We start from the raw sequence: 21,516 nt of genomic DNA on the forward strand, positions 1-21,516 counted from the left end.
TGTTGCTTGTAGAGCATCCTGCCTGTGTCACAAGGTTTTGATTCAGCGGAGTTGTCCTGGAGATGAAAGGGATGTGCCAGCAAGTAGTGGAATGTATGTCACAGCAGAGGAACATCCACACACATCTTGCATAAGCAGTAGAGCTTCTCTTGCTGCTCAGTGTGGTCCTGGGGTCGTGGCTCATGAGGGTGGTGGCAATAGGAAATATGGGATGTTCTGGCTTATTTTGAGAACAAGATTCCGCTTCCCTTGAGGCGATAATTTCATGAATCAAAAAAGGAGAATGTGTAATGCTTAGTGGTCATCTAGAGCTTTACATTTTTGGAGCGTTGTGCAAATATTTCTTCTGTACTTCTGACTTCATGATGGATGGTGGTGGAAGGTGCTGCTTGTAGTGAGGTGAGAACAGCGAGTACAACTTCTGCCCTCCTTCCATTCCCTGGTATGGCTTAACTTGGTACTTTGGTCAGATGTTCTCTGCTTCTCCCCAAGCTTCTGTGGGCTTTTCAGTGATTGCTGGAGCTGTGAACCCTGTGAGTGGGTTGCTAGTTCATGTTTTTAAGGATGTCATTGGGTAGTGAGTGGAAGTAATGCTGTGTAGTGGTGACATCCCTCCGTGTGGGAAGATGCAGGTAACGTTGTGTGCACAGACCATGCCACCTAGAGGAGCAGAGTGGGCTGGCAAGGCTGCAGCCATGGTTTGCTGGCAAAATTTCAGTGTCTGTGCAAAAATGGCAGTGTTGAGACCTTCTCCCAGCAGTGCCCTTTGTGGCCTTGCCTCCAGGTCGTTCACCAAGTCCGGTGTGAGAAGGTCCATTCACAGGTAGCTCTCCATCAACTCATCTCAAGAAACATTTCTCAACTTTTGACATGAGACTGCTCTTCATGATTTAGCCTCTTGGTTATGTTGATCCTAATCTTTCCCAGAGGCTCAACAACCTGAAATTAAGTTGTGGATCTCACCTCATATTCTCTGGAAATTAGGGTGAGGAATCTAGTACAAGGTATGATTTGATGGGATAACGCTCTCCAGGCTCTGTGCTTTTTTTGGCTTGTATGTTGCAATTTCTTTTGTGGGAGACTATTAAATTTCCCAGAAGATTATCCTAATTTCCAGAGTCTCGAAGTCTGAATTGTAATTAAGCACTTCATTTGATGAGGGTTTTTAGGTATCTTGCTAGTCTACTGGCAGCTTGGGGAAATGCTTCCATCTTCAACCCAGTTTCCCTTGCTTAGGTTCAAGCTCAGAAAGCTGGGGTATATTTAGAACTGGCAGAACTGCCAGCCAGGCCTCAGAAAATTGCTCCAAATCTCTGCTTTCTGACTAAGTTGAAGCCAAATTCAAAAGAAGTGTGGCTTTTCTGAAGAAGTTGAAGTTAGGGTGATGACAATTTGTCACCAACAAATGGGCAGTGGGGAATTTTAATAATACATTTTATTGCTTCCAATTGCATTCAGTACCCCATTGCCACAAATGACAGTAATCAGGGCATCCAACAGGGAAGCAATTACTTTATTTCTTGATCATCCAGACAGTCAGGGAGTTGTCTTGTGAGATAAGCAAATGGTTTGACCAAAGGGCATCACCACTTTGGGACAGAGATTTCTTTTTGACCCACATTAGTGTAATATGTGGTGCAATAAGGTCATGACCAATAGCTTGGTCTCCTAGGATTTAATACACAAATAATAATGACTGAGTAGAGGTTTTTTTTTATTTTTGTGCTGTTTGAGGTTAGAGCTTCTAGTTGCCTCTGGTTAAGTTTGTATCTTCTGCTAAAGTTTCTCTCTGCTGTTTAAGTAAAACATCTTTTTTCCCTGCTGTCTCATGTTTATGCTTAAAACTTCAGCAACAATATTTGGAGACTGTATTCTTCTGTGTCTTTGAGTTGACCCTCATGTATTTTCATCAAGACATTAGGATGGCCATCCCATTTCCTTCTATTCTGCGTTTAAATTTTCCTGTTTCGGAAATGCTAAAAAAAGTATAAAAAATTAAAAAAAAAAATTGAATTGCGATTAGTCATATGTTAAAACCACCAGACTAAAGCCAGCAGGAAGAGTAACCTCTCAGTGTCAGTGTCCTGCCTGTAGCAAGGGGTTGGAATGAGATGATCTTTATGGTCCCTTCCAACCCAAACCATTCCATGGTTCTGTGCCCACGTTGGCTGTGGATGGATCTCTTGGCTGCCCTCCTATCTCTGTCCTTAACACATCCCCCTTTTTGCTGATAACTTTCTGGCCTCCAGGCTACTGACAGCTGTTGTCCACTTGCTGCTAATTAAGAAAGCAGCATGAGTGATGGGAATGTGGATTGGAGAGACTGAACCCCCCTCTGCAGCAAAGCGTTTCAACCTGATTAAAAAGAGTCTGACTGACGACCCATCGGCCTCTTTTTTCCTCCTGTCTGGAGCCTCTCTGCAGTAGCCTGTTTGCCCTCAGAACTCCCATGTTAGGTGCTGTGGCTCTGTATTTTTTAGATCCTGTAACAATAACCAGTGTCAGAACGGATTTGCCTGTTGAAAGGATGGGCACGTGTGAAATTTGAGCCCCTCTATAAAGCCCCGTCTTTAGCATGCAAAGCGTTGTGTACATCTGTGCTCTTACCCAGAAAAATTCAAAAGCAGATCGTATTTTTTAAATAAAGCGACACATGCTGTGTTGAAAATTTAGAACTGGATGTAAGAATCAGGATCATTATGAATTAACAGCGCTTAAGTGGATGGACTGATGGTTTCAAAGACTTTCCTTCTTTAAGTATTTTTCTTTGTTTGCTTCGTTTCCTTGTTTTGGTTTTCCTTGTTTTGCATCAGGTCCCAGCGGGTGACCTTTTGTGTGATTCAGTAACACTGTCATTTTTATGATCCAACAAGAGAATGGGCTTCAACTCTGAAATTCCCTTTCTGACCTATGCTTCTGTGGAGGTAAAATGGTAGACTGAGGTTAATATAATACGAGATTATTGTGTTAATACACAACCAGAAGGTGTGAATTCAAGTAAGAGTGGTGGTAATTTGGCAGGAGAAGCCTCCTCCTGTAACACTGATGCTTTCTGGAGCTCTTTACCCCCAGGAATATTATGACTCTCTGTATTTCAGATTAGATCTCCAAAATTCAATCTGAATTCTTATCTGCAATAAGTGGACGCTCTATAGTCCCTAGCGTGCTTTGAAATCCATGTTATTTGCTGTTATTTCTGGAATATAATTTCTTCCTGTTGTGATTTTTCTCCTGTTTGGCTGTTACCTTTTACCCTGGAGGTGATTGTTTTTTGGTGTTTTTCAGAACTTCTCATTAAAAGCACTATGTGTATATATAGGAGTAAAATTTTTATTAAATTGAATAAAAAAATCACTGCCAGACTTGGTTCCTTAGGTGTGTGAAAATCCTTTAACAAACCATGTCTACCATTACAACCAAGTGTAACTGAACAGTAAGAACATGTCTGAGGAGAGGAGGGCATACTTTTGGCAGTGTTTATTGGTGTTCACCTTCATGACTTTCTGAAAGAAGCCTTGGAGCATTTGACTTCAGCTTTTGTGGTGAAGAAGTGTTCTATGTTTGTTTGAAGTTGAACAAGAGCTGCTTTCCCAGTGTTATCATATATACATTTAAACACTTATAATATTAAAATGGTAGGAAATGCAAAGCATAGTGTGGTCCTAATGAGCTGAACTAGGCAGACTCTTTGGGACCTGGGTGGTTCAGGGTGTGAAATCTCCTTGGGCAGCTTTTTGTTTTCACATGAAGAGAGCAGATGCTGACATGGTGCAAATAGAAGAGAAATCCTATCACTGGATTGGCCCTGAATCCCCAAGCTGTAGTTTGTAAACACAGTGATTTATGGATATTATAGATGAAAACAGGGTTTCTTTTTTTTTTCCTCCAAGAAAAATATTACTTCCAAAAAGATCATCTCATTATTGGACTCTGGTTTGGCTAGTAATTTTATAAAATAAACCTAGTAGACTTAATGTTAGAAAAATAGTGGGTTGATTTCTCTACTACTGAGGATTTATGGAGGCTCCAAATCCCTGTCTGTCTTGCTGTGGGAGGTAATTAAGAATATGAGGGAGCGGTTTCTTGGTTTGAAATGTTGAAAGTGACTGTAAGTATTTGTGCTGTTAAGTCTGGGAGCTTGTTGGGGATGGTGAGATTGGTTATGCTGGGTCATTTGCTGGGAAGATTGGTCATTTCTTTCACAGTAACCTGCTTATTGCTTGGGCAGCTTTGCCCAAACTGTTTATTATGTGCTGCCTGTGACTGGCAGCCTGTTTCAAGCCCATTATGGGAATATTATGTGGCTTCAGAATCACAGTCCATTTGTCCTATAAAGACACTCATAGTGACATTGAGTTGAGCTGCTGTCATCCAGGTAGCTCCTCTGCCAATAGCGACATGTTTTTGCATCTGCTCTGCATTTTCGTGTGACTGGGGTGTCCTTTGAATCCCCACCTCTTTCCCATTTGTGCCATGAATTTCTGGCTGTGTAAAATGAAAAACCATCACACAGCCATTTTGGAGGCACAGAGATGGCAGTTTTGACATTAAGGGCGCAAAAAAAACCCATTCTGCAAATCCCTGTGAAAAAACCAGCTGCCTGTTGGGTGCTAGGTCAGGCTTTGTTTGGACTTATTGTTTAAATGTAAGCCTGGAGCTTTGCTGTTAGGCCTGGAGCTGACTTCCCTTCCACTGGGTTCCTGAATGACAAAGTATTTTAGCGGAGGTGGCACCTCTTTGTCGGGTTGTTTTGCAAATGCAGACTCAGTTCTTAACGGGAGAGGACAAAACAGGGATTTCTGCTTTACAGTGGAAAATGTTTGGGTTATGTTTTCCTGATTTCTTATAGGAGCATCCTTTAAATTAAAAAATGACAATTCCTACAAGAAAAATCTCTTCCTTTGAGGTTTGTTATCTACTTTGGTTCAATAAAGCTAGACTTTAACTTTTTATCTTTGAGAAACAATATATACATGAGAATTATCCCTAAATATTACTCTTTTGCCTTTTAATTGGCTAAATCTTTGCAAGTGGACAGTCATATTCCAGAGTAAAACTGCGTAGGGAGTAATAATGTGAGTTTCCAGCCTTCATCTTGATTTGAATTAGTTTTCCTGGGTGGAAAAATCCTCTCATTATAAAGTCTGAGCTATAAGATTCTTGTGGCTTTGAATGTTGCCCGTTTTATCCTGATAAATTCTGGTGTGTTACAGTTTCAAGCAATCTCTCTAAAAGTATAGATTTGTGCATCTGCCAGAAAACCAACTCAGCTCTTCACCCACTCTGTTCTCTGCCAACAAATCATAAATTGACTTGACCGTATTGAAGTATTTTCTGCATATTTTTTTTAATTCTCTTTTAGAAGTGATTTGAATGCCTGTTGAAAATGTCTTCTGTGAGGGGCATCTTTCAGAGTTCCCATATGAGTGGGTTCAGTTTCATAATTATGTGACTGCTATATATAGTGTTGTTTTTTAATCAAATAGCAGCAATCAAGCCGTTGTGGGTGTTTTGTACCTACGACTTGTGTGTAATATCAAGATAGACGTGGAAATAGTACTGGTTAAAGTCATTATAGCCTGTAGGAGCCTTTTGCAGAAGGATTCAGGAGTTTCAACACATTTTAATGAAGCAGCTTTTCCCAAATCAAATGTCTTTTCCAAGATTTGTTTGAGACATCTTCCAGTTTTGCACTCTTTGCAATAGATACATAACAGGCTCTCAGGTTAATGAGGAGTAAGGGCACATTCAGTGTATTCAGACTTCTGACTGCAGAGTTGCCAAAAATGAAGCAGGAGAGCTGTCTTCCATCTGTTATTCTTCTACAGAAATCAGCAGTTTAGAAGTAGATATAGCTGAAAGTTTATTTGCTGAGCTTCAGAGCTCCTGAGTACACAGAGGAGAAAAGAGGCAAAACTTACATGTTTGTTTGAGGAGGGAGGCAAAGTGAGTTTGCTGTGTAAATTTGTAAACAGGGTAGAAAGGAAAGGGAAGTTTCCCGAAAACATGTGCTAAAATAAATGAAGTCCAAACACAGACTGGACTTGCGAAGTCATGCAGGGTGTTGTGGGAGAGTTGCCCTTGTGGGGAGCAGATGTTTGCTGAGGTCCTGCAGTCAATGGCTGCAGTGTTCAGCTCCCCTCAGCCCCCTCCAAAACACACAGTTATTTCTGCTGAGCAACACGCCATAATCTCTTAGGCATAAGTATTTTTTAGCTCCTGTGATCTTAGATAGCCATTGAAAAGTGATGCTTTCTAACTGTGCTGCCCCAAAGCTTAGTACTAGATGCTTCTTATACTGCAAAGTGATAATAATAAACATGGATCATATGTACAAGGTCAGTTCTATGTTTTCAGCATTATAGGCAGTGGTTTATTAGCTGAAAGATGGTTTATAGTGTTTCTTGTTGCTTTACTGCAACGTAATTTTTTTTTTACTCATTGGCTGGATCCAGCTGAAAACTCAAAATACAGCCGGGGTGAAGCTTGTGCAGGCAGGTCGTGTGTTACCAGTTGATAATATTAAACCCAGAAGGTTTAGGAGGTACCTAAACCCTTCTAGTTACCCTTCTAGTAACAGCACCGCAAGTATTTTTTATAAACATCTCTTTATGTCTTTCTGAACCCGACTGCTGTGACATCCTAAACACGCTGCACAAATCAGTGGGTTCTGGCATGTTTCTCACAGTGGAGGAGCGTGAAGTTAATGACAGTGAAGCTTTGATGAGGCACCAGGCTCAGCCTGGGCGAAGGGCCGTGCTCTCCGGAGGCGATGGAGCAGGGCCTGGCCTGACCCGGCACCACATGGCTCGGGGGCCCCGTGGAGCTGAAGTGTCAGGCTGGCTGCTGTTTTCCAAACAGACCATCCTAAGCTCCAAAGTATTATTGCTCAACGGACCACGAGCTGAAATTGGTATTGATTCACCTCTCGGGGCTGATGGCGGGATCGCCACACGGCCGCACGCTGTGCTGCAGGGACTTAAACCAGCTTTGGCAGTTGTGGTTCTGCTGCTTTGTCAAAACCAAATTCAATAGAAATACTGCACAAAATTATTTCTTATTTATAGAATCCTAAGGCCTCTTTGCCACAGAATCTGGGCACTGGCTTTTAGAACATGTTTTTTTTTTATTTGGAGTGGATCATGGTCTTTGAACGCGTTCATGTCTCTCCCTGGCAGGTAGGGCTGGCTCGTGGGCAAGATCTCACTTGTGAAACTTGATGTTATGCTCTGCATGGGATGGGATGTGATCAGGGAATGGGCTGGTGGTAAAATCATCACTGTTAGTTCACCAAGATTTATTCTGTGAGAAAAGAATAGTTTCAGCAGGATTATAGAGGTGCTGACCTGAGGTTCAGCTTTGGTTTTGGTAAAATCCAACCTCAGCTTAGTTCCCTTTAGCTGTCAGGTTGTTGTATATCAGCATTGAAGGTGTTTCTTCTTGACCCTCAGGCCAGCTTCCTGTATGAGCAAAGTGGAAGCTCATTGAAAAATTGAAACTATTCTTAGTAGGGCCCACTTTTGGTCATTTCCGTTAAAGATAACAGTAACTGTTAAATGTAGAAAGCTGGGGTGATACATCAAAAATGTTGCATGCCAGCAAAGAATGAAACACTAGAGAAATCAGGCTCAGGTATCCCCTTGTTAAGTGCGTTTTCAAACTTGTCATTGCATTAGGCTACATAATATTCTGAAGTAGCTGAGGAATAGCTACTTTTTCTTCAGCATTAAGTTAACAAGTAAAATTCTGGTGGCTGTTTCCATATTACTGAAACTTTAAATCTTCAGTGGGCTCAGTTGAGTTAGACACGGGATGGATTCCTTCAGACTCCCTTCTTGGTGCTGCTGATGCCTGTACAGCTCTGCTAGGGTTTGCTTCTGTAGAAGTTCAGTCTTTTTTGTTTTGAAGTCAGGATTTGCCAAAAAGACTGAAGAGAACTGCAGGTGTTTGTGGCAGTTTGCCTTTAAACCTGTTTTCCATAGGAGCAGTATAACCAGGAGATTTTAGTTCAGGAGGAGGAGACAGGATAAAATAGAAAGTTGTCACAAATGATTGTTTACTGCTAAAGTAACTTTTGATGTTTGTGTGCAGTAAAGATAGATGTCCCACTTAGACTCCCTAAGCTACCTCCTGTTTCCTGCCATGATGGTCTAGGGATGTGCTAATCCTACAGCTGAGGAAGGGGAAGCTCCCTCCTGGGCTGTTCAGTTCAATTAACATCTCAGTTTCCCCTTGCTGGAGGCACTGATGTTTCAAATTGTGCTTATAGAAGACTAAAATTTCCTACTGCCCGTGGGCAGGCAGTAAAGCTGGTGGTTTCATTGCAGATCCTATCAGGTATAGAACAGGGTATGGAGTCGAGGATATGGCCTGCAGCTCCTTAACCCTTCACACGAGCAGTACAACAATAGTGTGAAAGCAGCTTCTGACCTGATTACATCAGAAATTTCACACCTGCACTGCTGCTGTATCACCTTGCACACACACTTGTCTGTGTGCGTGGAGATAGAGAGCTGGTCCTCTGGGGCAACAGGAGAGCAGTACTTCAAAGCTGAGGGATTTGCATAGCCCTCCTGTGATGCCTTGTTTTATTGAGTAAGCAATATTAGGGAAGTTTACACTGGTATTGCAGTGCCTCTAGGAGATAGTGCTGGCCTGGTTCCTGAAATTCATTGTTCTCTCTCTTGCAGAGATATGAGCCCCCAGCATGGTGCACTGGAGCTGTGCAGACATGTTTAATCTTACTGAACTGAATATCTGCTTTTCAGCATCTGGGCCCTGAGGATACAGTGCTAGTCAGAACAGGGAGCAACGAGGCTCCCGCTCCAAGCAGTTGCTCATCTCGGAACGTGCATGGAAAAGAGCTTACATCACACTCTCACCTGGACTGTTGCCCTTGATCTGTGGCACTTGCTAAAGAAGAAAATAAAATTAAGCATGTTTAAGCAAATGCTTTCCATGTTTTGATCTCATTTCTTGTGCTCAGAGGAGCGTGGGTGGTGGCTCTTGGGCAGGGTATAAAGTTCCTCCCAAGCCTACTAGAAAAGAGGGGTTAGCTTTGCCATTCAGGCTGAATGTGCAAAGAGTCTGTAATCAGAGGTCAAAAATAAAGATGGCTATAATTAGTAATGTCCAAAGCAACTGGAAATTGTGTCAGGCAGATCTGAGCCAGCTTCTCTTTTTTTTCCATCGCCTAATGAATGAGAGCTGAGGTTACTCTCCAAGGATGAAAGAGGGCTGGGTTTGTCATTTTTCCCATTCAGAGCTAGTGCTGTGGGGCAGACAAAAAGTCAAGGCTCCATTTGCAACCTTGTTTCTCAGCTGGTGAACCTGTAGGCAGGTTGTGAGCAATTAGGGTTTTCCCTAAAGCCTCTGAAATAATGTGTTTCTGCTTGGTGTCCTGCCGAGTGGCAGTGACGACATCCTGTCACCTTGGAGATGGATAAACAGCTTCAGCAACATTGGGTTATAATCTTTCAGGTCTGAGTTTCAAAGCTGGCAGCCACAGGACTGAAACCCAGGCCTAGCAGAGGTTTTTCAGTGTGGAAAGAGTCTAAATGTGCTTGAGAAAATGAGAGGATGGGAGAAAGAGTTTAAGCGGAGCTCAGTGATGAGGGCTTTTGCTTGGCCATGGCAGGACTGTCAGTGAAACAGATGAGCCTTGGCTCACATGCTCCTCACAGCCTGGGGTGACTCAGGTAGAGAACACACATACTTGTGCCTGCAGGGGCTTTATTTTTAGGTGTCTGAATCACTGTCATGCCCATCTCCTCCAAGAGCCGCCAGACGAGTGGGGATGCCCACAGACCCCATATTAAGTCATGTTTGGTGAACAGAGAAATTCAACAGATTCCCTCACCACCATTGCATTTCTCTGTTCGAGGCTGTTTGCTGAAGTAAGGCAGATGTTATGCCTCGTAGCTGGTTTTTTTTTTTCCCCATTTAAAGTTCAGTGTTTATTAACTTTCTTGGTGGCTTCCATGTGCAGAGCAGGGTGAGAATGGACCACGGTGTTCATGTTGGTGTTGGAGGCTACTTGAGTCTCTTTTTGTTCTAGTGCTGCTGGCACAGGAGGTGGGAGTTACAAGTCATGTTACCAGTTTTGTAATCCCATTAGTTCTCTGGGGCTTGCAGGGCTGTGCAAAATCAGTACTTAAATGGGAAATTACCGGAGACTCACCAGATGCTGCGCGAAGGTTTGTGGGTGATTTGGTGAACGTTTCTGCTTGCAAGTTGGTATGGCACCAGTCTGCTGGGGTGGCTTTCCTTCTGATAAAACAGAGCAAAAGTCCTGTCTGCTGCTGCTGCTGCTTATCAATAAATTACAGTATCTTTTTCAAAGAGAAGTCTGAAAGCCAGCTTTGGTGTGCTGGAGGAAACTGAACTTGGCTAGCAGAGATTTACTCCCTTAAATCCCTCCTTGTTTGAATAATTGTACCTTTTTGCCTTTTTTTGTTTCTTTTTCCCTATAAATCAGTTGGGTGATATTGCTGCGATATTCAGCAGCTAAAGGATTCCTGGTTTATGTGTCTGCATGCAAGGAGATGCTTCTAAAATACTTCAGGTGAAAAGAACTAGGAGGGAACCTGGTCAGCTGCTCTGAACTTGCTACTTGATCTTGTGCATCTTCTCTTCCTTGCAATCTGAAGATTTGCTTCCAAATATGACACTGGAAGGAAGAAGAGCTGTAGTACTAATGCACCATAAAATTAAAGTTGTTGACTGACCCAATCCTTTTCACTGCAGTCAGGAGACGTGGCTGAATTGATAAGTTGCCCTCTGTGCTTTCCAATTCCCTTGCAAACACTGCGAGCTCTTTCCACATGAGGTTGCTGCAGCTGGAGATGCTTCATTCATGGTTGCTTAGAAAGGAAAAAAAAAAAAATCAAAATAAAAATGTGCTCTCTGACAAATAAAAATGTTTTGCTTCCTCTGGAGGCCCCAGAGGGCGGCATAAAAATAATGAAGCCTGTGAGTCAGTGAGCATTGCCTGGCCAGCTGAGAGGGAACTGAGCCTCCCTTTTCCAGAGAAGTTTGTGTGCTGTCACTGCACATCATTAATGCTCACTGGTTTATGCTCATTCACTGTAATGTTGCCAAAAAAGAAAAAGGGCAGTCGGTCTTTCCGCTCCCAAAAGTTGGCTGCTTCCAAGGTGACGTGATGGTGGAGGAAAAGTTTCTTTAGCACTCAAGAAGGATTGTTTGATTCTCGAGCTGCCCTTCCTCCATCGTTTTCCTCTCAAACCTGGCGGCTCTCCTAGCAATTGGATTCCCTGGAGAGGGACTTGGAGCAGCTTACAAACAACTCCACCTAAGGTACAAAGGTTAGGGTGGGCAAACTTCCTGATTGACACTGGTCACTCCCTTTTTTTTTTTTCCCTTTCCGGGTACCATACCAGGTCTTTTTTTGTCTCTGAATGATTTCTCTTTGCTTCAGTCTCTGGGGGTAATGGCAAAGTTGAGAAAAGTAAACTCAAGGGCTGGAAGTGGTGGGTCTGAGGCTTTTGTAGCACCCGTGATGCAGCAGCTGATGTGTTTAAAAGGGATATTTTGGTTCTGTTCTGTCACATTCTGTCTCTTCCGTACTCGGGATCCCAGTTCATCCTTTTGGGAACATGCAGGATCGCACAAATGCTGCCTATCAGCATTTTTAGGCTTCTAAACATCCTCAGGACTTCTGGAGAAAGAGGGCGTGAAATGTAGCTGAAGGCTGTTTGCTGTGTACTGTGAGAGCTGAGTGACACAGTGCAGGTGTGAAAGGGTGGAGAAGTATCTGGGCTTCTCCTCATCTGTTTCCTTCAACTCTCCTTAAAACCTGGTGCTTTCTCTCCGTCCTCATAGCTCCACAGTGGTGAGCTTGAACATTTTGTTGCAAGACGGACAGAGCTGCCCTCCAGCACAAAATTATTAAAAATTAGTTTTGCAAGTGCCCTTGCAGTAGGTTTCTGTTGCCCACAACGCAGTTAGGAGCATCACATTGTGCCTCCTGCACCAACTCTGCCACCTCTTCTGTGGAGAAACGTGGCTGTTGGGAGAGGCTGTTTGAGTTTCCTGAAAGCTCAAAGGCTTGGATTTCTGTCAGTCACTATGATTTAAATGTTTACTTTACAGGAGAGCCCAAAAGCTTCAACCAGGGCACAGGCCCCCAGATCTCTGTACTTATAGGTATGGAGTAGATAGAGGTGGAAGGAAGATGTTGGGAATTGTAGCAATGTTCATATAAAATCTTGAAAGACCCGTGCTTCATCAGTCTCATGGTAAGCTCTCACGTGCTCGTCTGTCTGTCCTGAATCACCTGTTCTGCTGTGTTTCTGAGGGCAGAAGTGGGTCTGGAGGAGCCAGAGGCCCAGCCCTGGAGGCTCTCACTGGATGCTGCACCACAGCACAGACAGTCCTCAGCGGAAAGGTCGTTTTGAACTCTAGCTCGTTATTTTTGCCTTTTGCTTCTGAACTCTTAAAGTCCCTGTCAGCTAGGGTTTAGCTGAAGCCTTGCAACTTGCCTTTTGTCTTCCCCAAATGATGGAGCTGAGCCCAAGGGAACAAATGCCATTTTAATGGGCATCGTTGTGTAACTCATTACATAAGTCACCGCTGCCTTCAAAGGACTCGTGGCAAAAGTGGCAGGAGCGGTTGATTAAAAATGTGCACAATAGCTTCATTATGGCATGGGGAGAGATGTCTGCTGTTATTTTTAATCTGATAGCTTTTAAATATGTGCATCCAGCAGAGACCCAAATGGCCTTTGAAAAAGGAACCGTTCATGGAGTAAGATTTTTAGACTCCACTTCGTTCTTTCTAACGAGCCGCAAGAGTCAGGATAAGCTGGAAATTGAACCTTTTTTAAGGTTCTGTCTCCTCTAAAGCTGCAGGTTTTGGTGTGGGAGCACAGAGAGAGTGAGAGAAGATCTAAGGTTAGTTTTTCAGGTGAAGGAAAGGAAAGGTTCTGTATTCTAAGTTTGGGGTTTTTTTAATTGAAAGTAAGTCTATTTTCAATTAGTTATATATGATCCAAGCACTAGACAAGTTGAGCAGTTAAACTGCCCATCCCAGCTGCTGGAGCCTTCCACTGAGCTATGTCATAGTGACAAAAACATGACCAGGAGGTCCAGAAGCAGGCAGGGGGGTATTTCCCATCTCTGAGGCCTCCCATGTACTGGTTACACATGGCTGGTGAGTGGGACCCAGCAGCTGGAAATTCTGCTGTGACTGAGCTCTGTAAAAGGCTTGAACTTTCAGTTTGACTTTAAAGAATTTGCTACTGGGTTAGGTTGATAGAATCCACCAGCTTGCACGTGTTTCAACACATTTTCTGGCGTTCATTTGAACCCAAGTGGAAAGTGACCATTTGACCATGGCAGGCATGGATGGTGTTGGGCCTTGACTTGACAGCTTTCTGCTGAGCAGCCTAGTTTCTTCATCCACAAACACATAAACTGATTTATCTGCCTTCCCTTGTGCCTCTTTATCTACTGTTGTTTAAAGTCTGCAGTTCTTCCCTCCCCAGATTTAGCTTTCTGTTGGCAAACAGGCAGGCAGCACCCAGTGTTGGAGCTGGGGGACGAGGCAGCTCCTGTCTGACCATGATTTCCCCGGCCCAGTGGGGCTTGAGGGGTGCTGAAAAAACCCCTCTGACCACACCTGAGAGCAGGGCTGGTTGGAGCAGGCGTGTAACGTGAGCTCTGTGGTGGTGTGTGTGTGGTCAGACCCCAGACACGTGCTGGCCAGGGGGGGATGAGCCTGAGAGCCCAGCAGGGCCGTGACTCAACAGCTGGAGCGTGTTCAAGCAGGGCAGAGCGGGAGCCTCACTGACAGGGGATGGAATTAGCCGTGAAACGGGTGACGTAGCAAAGCTCCCGCTCAGAAATCGAGAAACTCAAATCTGTAATAAAGTAATTTGGAAGGGATTTTTTTTTTTTTTTCCAGTTGTGTACTGCAGCTCCAGAGCATCCAGACAGATGAAATACGGAGAGATGGAAAGTCAGTGGTTCCTTTGAGACAGAAACGCTTCGATACAACGCTTTGGGGTTTTTTTTTCCCCCCTTCTAGTTGAAATCACTCCATCGAGTTTATTACCCTGACTTTTGCCATTTATCTGAAAAATATTTGGTCACTGCATAGAAGTAAGTACAGAGTACCTTCCTCCTGTGCATCAGAGAGGAGAAAGAGAAGCTGAGAAAGCTGGTGCTGAGACTCCAGCTAAACACTGCTGGCTATTCATCAATAAGAGGCGAGGGTAACATGATAGAATAATTTCCAGCGGGCAGACTCCCAAGCTCAGAACAACCTCAATGCTGCATTAAGGGGTTTGGTTACTGCAGATAGGCAGGAATGAGCAGAGGGACAGGAGAAGTGGTTTGAGCACTGCCATGGTTCTGTTTTCTGCCTCTTTCTGTATGTTATCAAATTATTTGATCTGTAAAGGCATACTGGAGCTTTTTAACTGGATAGACACAGGACATTAGATTTGTAAATTTGTAAAGAAAATTACTTTTTCAAAGCAACCCAGCACTGTGGTAACCAGTCTAGGAAGTCTCGCTCAGCTGTGCTGTTTGCAGAGGCTTTCAGGCTTCCCATATAAAAACTTAGACCACTGGGCAAGAATACTTTCCTGCTTCGGTGTCACTTCTCTTTTATATCACTTCAGATTCATTACAAAGCAGATTCTGTTTATAATGCTTGAATGATGTATCAGCTTGCAAACTGTAAAGCCCATCGTGTCAGATAATGTCTGTTGGCATTCACTGAGTGCAGCCACAGGAGCTCCACAGCTTGATCCATACACAGGGGGAGAGGGGCTGCAGCATGATGGAGATGCTCTGCTGGAGTCACTGACTCACCCTCTGCTCTGTTTAGACAAGTTGCTTCACCTCTGTGTCTGCTTCCCATCTGCAGGGTAAGGTTAAGACCTCACTGTTTAAGGATGAGAACGATATGTTTGTAATGTACTTGGAACAAGAAAAGCGCTATTTTAAGTGCTAAGTGTAATTGAGTGTGAGAGAATATTGGTTTGTGACTCATTTGTTTAACTGCAAATGCATCAGAAACTTGTGAGCAGATGAGAGTTGGAAAGTGCTTGGTGTAGATGGAAACCCATGGCAGTAAAAAGCTGCATTAATTTGTGATCTTCAAAGCAGGACTTAGCAGGGTTGTTCAAACAGTAACGTTTATTATTTTTGCAAATGTCAGCTGGTTTACTTCATTAGTACTATTTTAAAAAGTTCCTGTTCTGCTTCTGTCCTTGCTCTGTGGGTCTGTCTTCCATCGGAGTGTGGTGCACAAATGATTTGGTGTTTGGTGTGACCAAAGGGTCAAGAAAGTAAAGGGCAGTGGTTGAGCTGGTGGTGGTGAAGGGGATCTGCTGTCAGCAGAAAAGAAACTTTCTCTGCTGACAAGACATCTTTTGGAAGTTCCTGACCATGACCACACATTGGTTCAGCCGTTTGAGTGCTTGCCCCATAGAGGTGGGTAGAGATGTCTGGTGGCAAGGAAAAAAGGAAATTGTAGTCTTCTGAAATCTTTCTCCCTTTCAAATATTGTGCCTACAAGACCAAGTTATCACTATGGGCAACCAAGGGTTTTGTAGGCATTGAGTGTTTTCTTAATGAGACCAGCAGTTTGGATCTCACTGCAGCCCGTGGAGGAGCCAGACACAATTTGTTGCTGCTACCATTATTTCCCCGTAGATTAATTATTGTAATTGTTTGCCAGTTCTCAAAAAATTAATTCAGAGCCATGACTCCTCTTGGCAAGCGTGTGTATGCGTGCATGTATGGAAATTCTCATATGGTGTATGCAATAAATACAAATGATTTTTTGGGGAGGAGTGCAAGAGCGTTATCACAGCAGCCAGGAACTGTTTTCAGTGGTGACCTTCAGCACCCTGTGGAGCCAGAGAGGTTTTAAAAGTTTGGAGATCCCCTCGTGGATGTAAAGCACTGACGTAAATTGTTGCTAAGTTGGGGTGCCAGCTGCTGTAAGTGATTCTTCAGAGGCCAACTGATATGCCTGGATTTATCTGCAGTGACCAAGGTTTTTAGTGCCTCCCTCCTCAGTGAACTAAAAAGGACTTGGTGATACGAAGAAAACTTTGAAAACATTTAGTTCTGTAAGCAGAGAACAGGTCTGCAGCCAGACTAGATTAGGATCGGTGCTCACGCAGCTTCTATTCATAGGATCCTACAAAATTTTGGTCTAGAGGACATACCTAACCAGAGTGTTGGCCCTGGTGAACATGCTCATAGCAGGGACTTAACACACTACCAGGAAACCAAGTTTAAAGGGAGACAACCCTTTACAGGGAGGGAGGCAAGCGCAGGTTCCTTCCCTTGGCTGTGGTTAGGTGATTTCTGAGTACAGGAGCAGTGTTTGCACTGCTGTGTGGTATTGGGCTCCTGGGTGCTAGATTTGACTCAGCAGCCCTTGCTGTTTGCAGTCTGCATGCTAACGAGGTGGTGCAGTGCTGCATGCACTCCTTTTAACTCACTGCAGCCAGCGCAGTGAATTCCCAGATAATCTAAGAGGAAAATGAAACATGCAGCAAAACTGCTTACTTTTTCTTGATAATGTAGTTAAAGACAAGTTGGGTAACTTCTGTTGAATTATCTGGGTCACTAGAGAGCAATTCAGACCTTCATTTATTAAAGTGCTCTTTGCACAAAATACATTCTAAATTGCTCTCTACAAGGCAGCTTAGTTTTATTTTAGCTTTGTGGCTGCAGATAAAAATATATTTTAACGATAAGTCTGCATATGGCATGATTGCAAACCTTTGAGACTTCTGCTTTGAAATATCCAAAAAACCATGAAAATACAATTTTTAAAAGGGCTGAGCAGTTCTGCAGTTAAGCTCCTTGAAGGATGCCCTGGTATCAAAGCGGTTCCTCTGTTCTCCAGTTTGGGATATTGGAAGTGAAATCCATTCCAAATGACATTTTTGTTCAGATTACCCATGGAGCCACGTTCAAAATTGATGCTACCAAGTGGGTAGAGATCAGCATCCTGGGAAGGGCATTATCTTGGATTGTGTTCTCCCTTCCAGCCATGAGTCCTGGGTACCAGGCAGAGCCCTGCCTGCACACCCACGTGCCAGAGGTCTGTGAACAAGTCACTTCATCCCCTTGACTCAGTTGCTCATCTGCAAAAGAGAGATGATGATTACCTCCTTTGTAAAGTGCTTTGGAATCTGCTGGAGATAAGTGCTTTGAAGAGAGTTGTTTTTCCTCTTCTCTCCAAGGCACAGGACAGCAGCAATCCCGCTGTTCCTGCCCCTGCCCTGCAGCATTGCTTCCTCCAAGGTGAATCAGGAAATGGTGGGGATATTGTGGTTGGAAACATAATAGAGCACCACAATTTATTATTTTTTTTATCCTGTTCCACTCAATAAATTTACATGGTGCAAGTGTCTTCCAGATAATGCTGTAACACAGCGTCCCTGTTTTCAAGAAATTTACCTTAATCCTGTATTTCTGTGTCTTTCTAGATTCTGAGCGTTCTCATCTCTCCTCGTTCACCATGAAGTTGAAGGGCAAGTTTCATTCACCAAAAATAAAGAGAACACCTTCAAAGAAGGGAAAACAAGCTGACCTGACAGTGAAAACACCAGAGAAGTCAGTGAACAAAGTAAGCCAGGGCCGTGTTCTGTCAGTCCTGATGGTTTCTTGCTTCCTGGTACTCATTCCTGGGCGTGACTTTGTCCTCTACAGAATGCTACAGCTCAGGGATCCTCAGGGTTACTTTATGGTTATTTATAAACTGCACTGTGTAGTATTAAATCAAGGCATGTACTTCCCTTTGGAGGGTATGATGAGACCTCCTTCCATAGGCATTTAAGTGTCTCATTATGGAACGTGGTGTATGGCTTGACACATCCTCCCCACATGCACACCCTGTGGGTTAAGCTTGCAGCTTCAAAGCAACTGCCTGATTTTGGGGTGTGATCCGTTTGAAAACCCCAAACCCAGGCAAGCAAGTCCTTGAAGATGATCCAAAGATGTGCTCAATCTCTGGTGACATCAGCAGGGAGAGTCGAGCAGATGTGTTCCAGCAGCTGCTGATCCCAGCACAATGTTCCTCAGGCCCAGGGTACTTCAGGTCCTCCAAGAGCTGAGGTCACAGACCTGTCAGTGTTATCTCCTCTCCTGTTGTGACCTGATTATGGAGGCTGGAGGCTCTCTCTGTAGCAATGCTGTTGCAGTCAGTTTTCAAGTATAAGTCAAAGCCAAAAGTTAAGAACAATCGAGGTTATTTATAATAATTCATAACATTTCCCAGTTGTTAAAGGTCTCATCCAGTTTACAGTGCCAGACATGCAAACTTTTTTAGATTATCTCTGCTGAAGGTTGTTGTAGTGTTATTGAGAGCAGCCAGCAAGATACAGTTATCTTATGCTGTATGATTTGCTTAACACCCAGAGAAGTTGCTGCAGGGCTTCCTCACCCTGTTCTACACCATCAAGTGGAAGATGATGAGGGTTTTTTTTCCCCAGGCTGTATTTTTTTTTTCCCCAGGAGGCTGTGAATATGCTTCCTAAAGAGCTGAGCACCTTGCTTTGCTCACTGCTATTTAAAAAATAAAATAAAAATTAAATCTGAGAGTACTCCTTGAAGGCTTTTAATTCCAACGATGTTTCAGGATGGTATCTTGAGATAATTTAGAGGCCTTCCTTTAAACTGTGACCACATTAAATGCATTAGAAAATGAAGAGCCCTTTTCAAAATGCTGTTCTATAGCAAATACATAGTATGTTAATAATAGATGAAGTTTTTGCTTTTCTTTCCTTCCCCTAAAAATGATGCAAGAGGATTTACTAATAAACCATGCTGGTCATCAAACCCTTTTTTTATGTACAGATTGGGATTTTTTTTATTGGAAAACAAAACACTTGCAATAATTTTTATTACTGTATTATTTAAGCTGTATTCATTTTTATACTGTGAAATATAGTTGATTTCTGGCTCATTCCTTATCTATTTTAATAGCTACTGGCCAACTAATCAATTAGTTGGATGTAGGCAGCTCATTAGCTTTGTGTGGAGGGAGTGGGGAAGAGGATATGCCTGGATAGCAGCCAGGTTTTCTCACTGGAATATAGACATCAGTTGACAAACAGGAGATTTTCTGTCAGAAGGCACACTTGATAAACCAAATATCATCCTTTTCTCCCTCTTAAGTACTTAAGATGCTATTTTCGTGCTCTTGAAGTAGATAATCACTGTAGAGCAGAAATAGCAATACTAAAAATTAATGTAAAATCACTGTGTGTAAGCTGAAGGTTATGCTCAGCCCATGCAAACATCTTCTTCTCTTCCCCTCTGTACCTTGATGGGGGCAACACTGGAGGAGTTTTTTTCAGAGCCTCCTTTTGTCCCCTGGACCCCATCTTTGATTCTTATCATAGGGCATAGTGTGGGTACCACAGTGTCCTTTAACACTATATGCAGATTTATTATATGTTTTTCACTGCCAAAATGTAGGGGAAAAAGGGATGATTTCAGTTTTTGTGGTTGGGTGTGACCCTTGCTGGTCATCTGTGTCTCATACATGATGTATTTGCAATGATCATTTAAGGGAAAACTTCAAAAATAATCCAAAAATATCTACGTGTGCCAGGCAGTGGAATGGAGATGCTGTTTTGCCTGAATGTTAAGTTTTTCTCATTTAATGCCCCAAAGGGAAATGGGTGGATGCCCCATCCCAGGAATTGTTCAAAGCTAGGTTGGATGGGGCTTGGAGCAACCTGGTCTAGTGGAAGATGTCCCTGCTCATGGCAGGGGGTGGAATGAGATGGGCTTTAAGGTCCCTCCAACCCAAACCATCCTGGGATTTTATGCTTCTATGCACACACATGCACACCTACGTGTGAAATCTTTGGACCTTGGAAGAGGATTCATTAAAAAGTGTTCTTAAGGAATATCACCCAAAGAGCTAGTAGGGAAGTTGGAACAAAAAGGAAAAAGGACTGTGTCCCAGGTAGTGGCTGGACTCACATGCCTTGGTGCCCTCGACGGAAGGGTTTGTGTTTCCACTTGTCATTCTGAACTCTCAGTCAAGCCCATCCCTCCCATGCACCAATAGAGTGTTTAAGCTATTGAGTCTCAAGCCTTTCTACAGGAAGCAGTTGTTGAATGAAATCCATAAACAGCCACTGGAGCAGGAACTGCAGCCCACATTTTTTCGCTTCTGTTTGAGAGCTCTGAGTGCTGGGCCATGGTCATACTCCCTCAGGGAATACACGGACTCTCTGATCCCTGAAACGTGTGATCATTTCATATGAAGTGCAAAACCTTCAGGGAGAGACTGAACCTCTCCACAGATGAATGGTTGGACTCAATGATCTTAGAGGTTTGTTTCCAACCTAAGTGTTTTTATGATTCTGTATCCCGGATTAAGCTGTGCACAGTGGTGAGGGCACATGCCTAAAAAATGGGAAATGTCCTTTTTCATATCAGTGAGTTGCCAGGATGCTCCTCAGCAAGAGAGTTCAGGGCACTGTGGGCTGCAGATCAGAACTTGAGGTGCCTGGCAAGCAGTATTGTCAAAAAAGTGGAAGCAGCAGCAGATTTTGGGCTCTTCCCAGATGAGATAGAAAATGACAGAGTGGTTTGCAGATCTTGGATTGGAACTTAGACTTCTAAAGCTGGAGCTAGATGGAACTTGGGATTCTAATCCTTTTATGCAACTGGCCCCAAATTGCTAACCAGTGCTGCCTATAAATTGTTCCTCCTAAAACCTTTTGGGCTGCTGGCCTGATTTTGCAGAAAAGCAGCAGTTTAACAGCTGACAAGAGTATGGGGAGCACACAATGCCCATAGGTCATTAATTCTTGAAGGAGAATTTACTGAGGAGATAATGGATGAAATCTGACTCTGTTAAGCTCTCTGCTCCTTTTCTAGCAGTGTGCAGGAGTTAATTTAAATCTCACTTAGGAATTACTTGTGGCATTAAAAGTCCTCCAGGCATACTCTGGTAAACTTTCTCTGTCCAGAGTGCCATTAAGGTATCATGTATCACTTCTGAATTTCCTCTTCTAGTGTTGGTGGTGGCATGAAAGTTGGTGACCACAACTCAGCCTTATTTCAATGAATTGTTCCTTTCTGCAACATTCATTCCCCAGCGACAAAATTTAGCTTTCACACTTTGTCACAGTGGAAAGTGTGTGAGTTCCCTCGGTCCAGCAGCATCACAAAATTACTCAGCTTGGAGGTTCATCAGAGTGGGGTTCTTTGTTTGGAGGTTTTCTTGTATTTTACAAGGGCACATAGTGATAGGACAAGGGTGATGTCTTCACACTGACAGAGGGCAGGTTTAGATTACATATCAGGAAGAAATCCTTCCCTGTGAGGGTGGTGAGGCCCTGGCACAGGTTGCCCAGAGAAGCTGTGGCTGCTCCATCCCTGGAAGTGCCCAAGGCCAGGTTGGACAGGGCTTGGAGCAACCTGGGCTAGTGGAAGGTGTTCCTGCTCATGGCAGGGAGTGGAACTAACTGGTCTTTAAGGTCCCTTCCAACCCAAACCATTC

General features: G+C 43.5%; 1 protein-coding gene across 8 annotated transcripts in view; it reads left to right on the plus strand.

Moving 5' to 3' along the window:
• Positions 1-21,516, plus strand: part of RAPGEF1 (Rap guanine nucleotide exchange factor 1) — an 83,062-nt gene that overhangs the window by 14,176 nt on the left and 47,370 nt on the right. For all 8 annotated transcript variants that reach the window (XM_027649965.1, XM_027649967.1, XM_027649969.1 and 5 more), the window contains exon 2: positions 17,480-17,619. In XM_027649965.1, coding sequence (XP_027505766.1) covers positions 17,480-17,619 — 140 coding nt within the window. The remainder of the gene's footprint in view (positions 1-17,479; positions 17,620-21,516) is intronic.

Source organism: Corapipo altera, unplaced genomic scaffold (assembly GCF_003945725.1).
Source record: "Corapipo altera isolate COAL_440 unplaced genomic scaffold, ASM394572v1 268, whole genome shotgun sequence".
Taxonomy (NCBI): Eukaryota; Metazoa; Chordata; class Aves; order Passeriformes; family Pipridae; genus Corapipo; species Corapipo altera.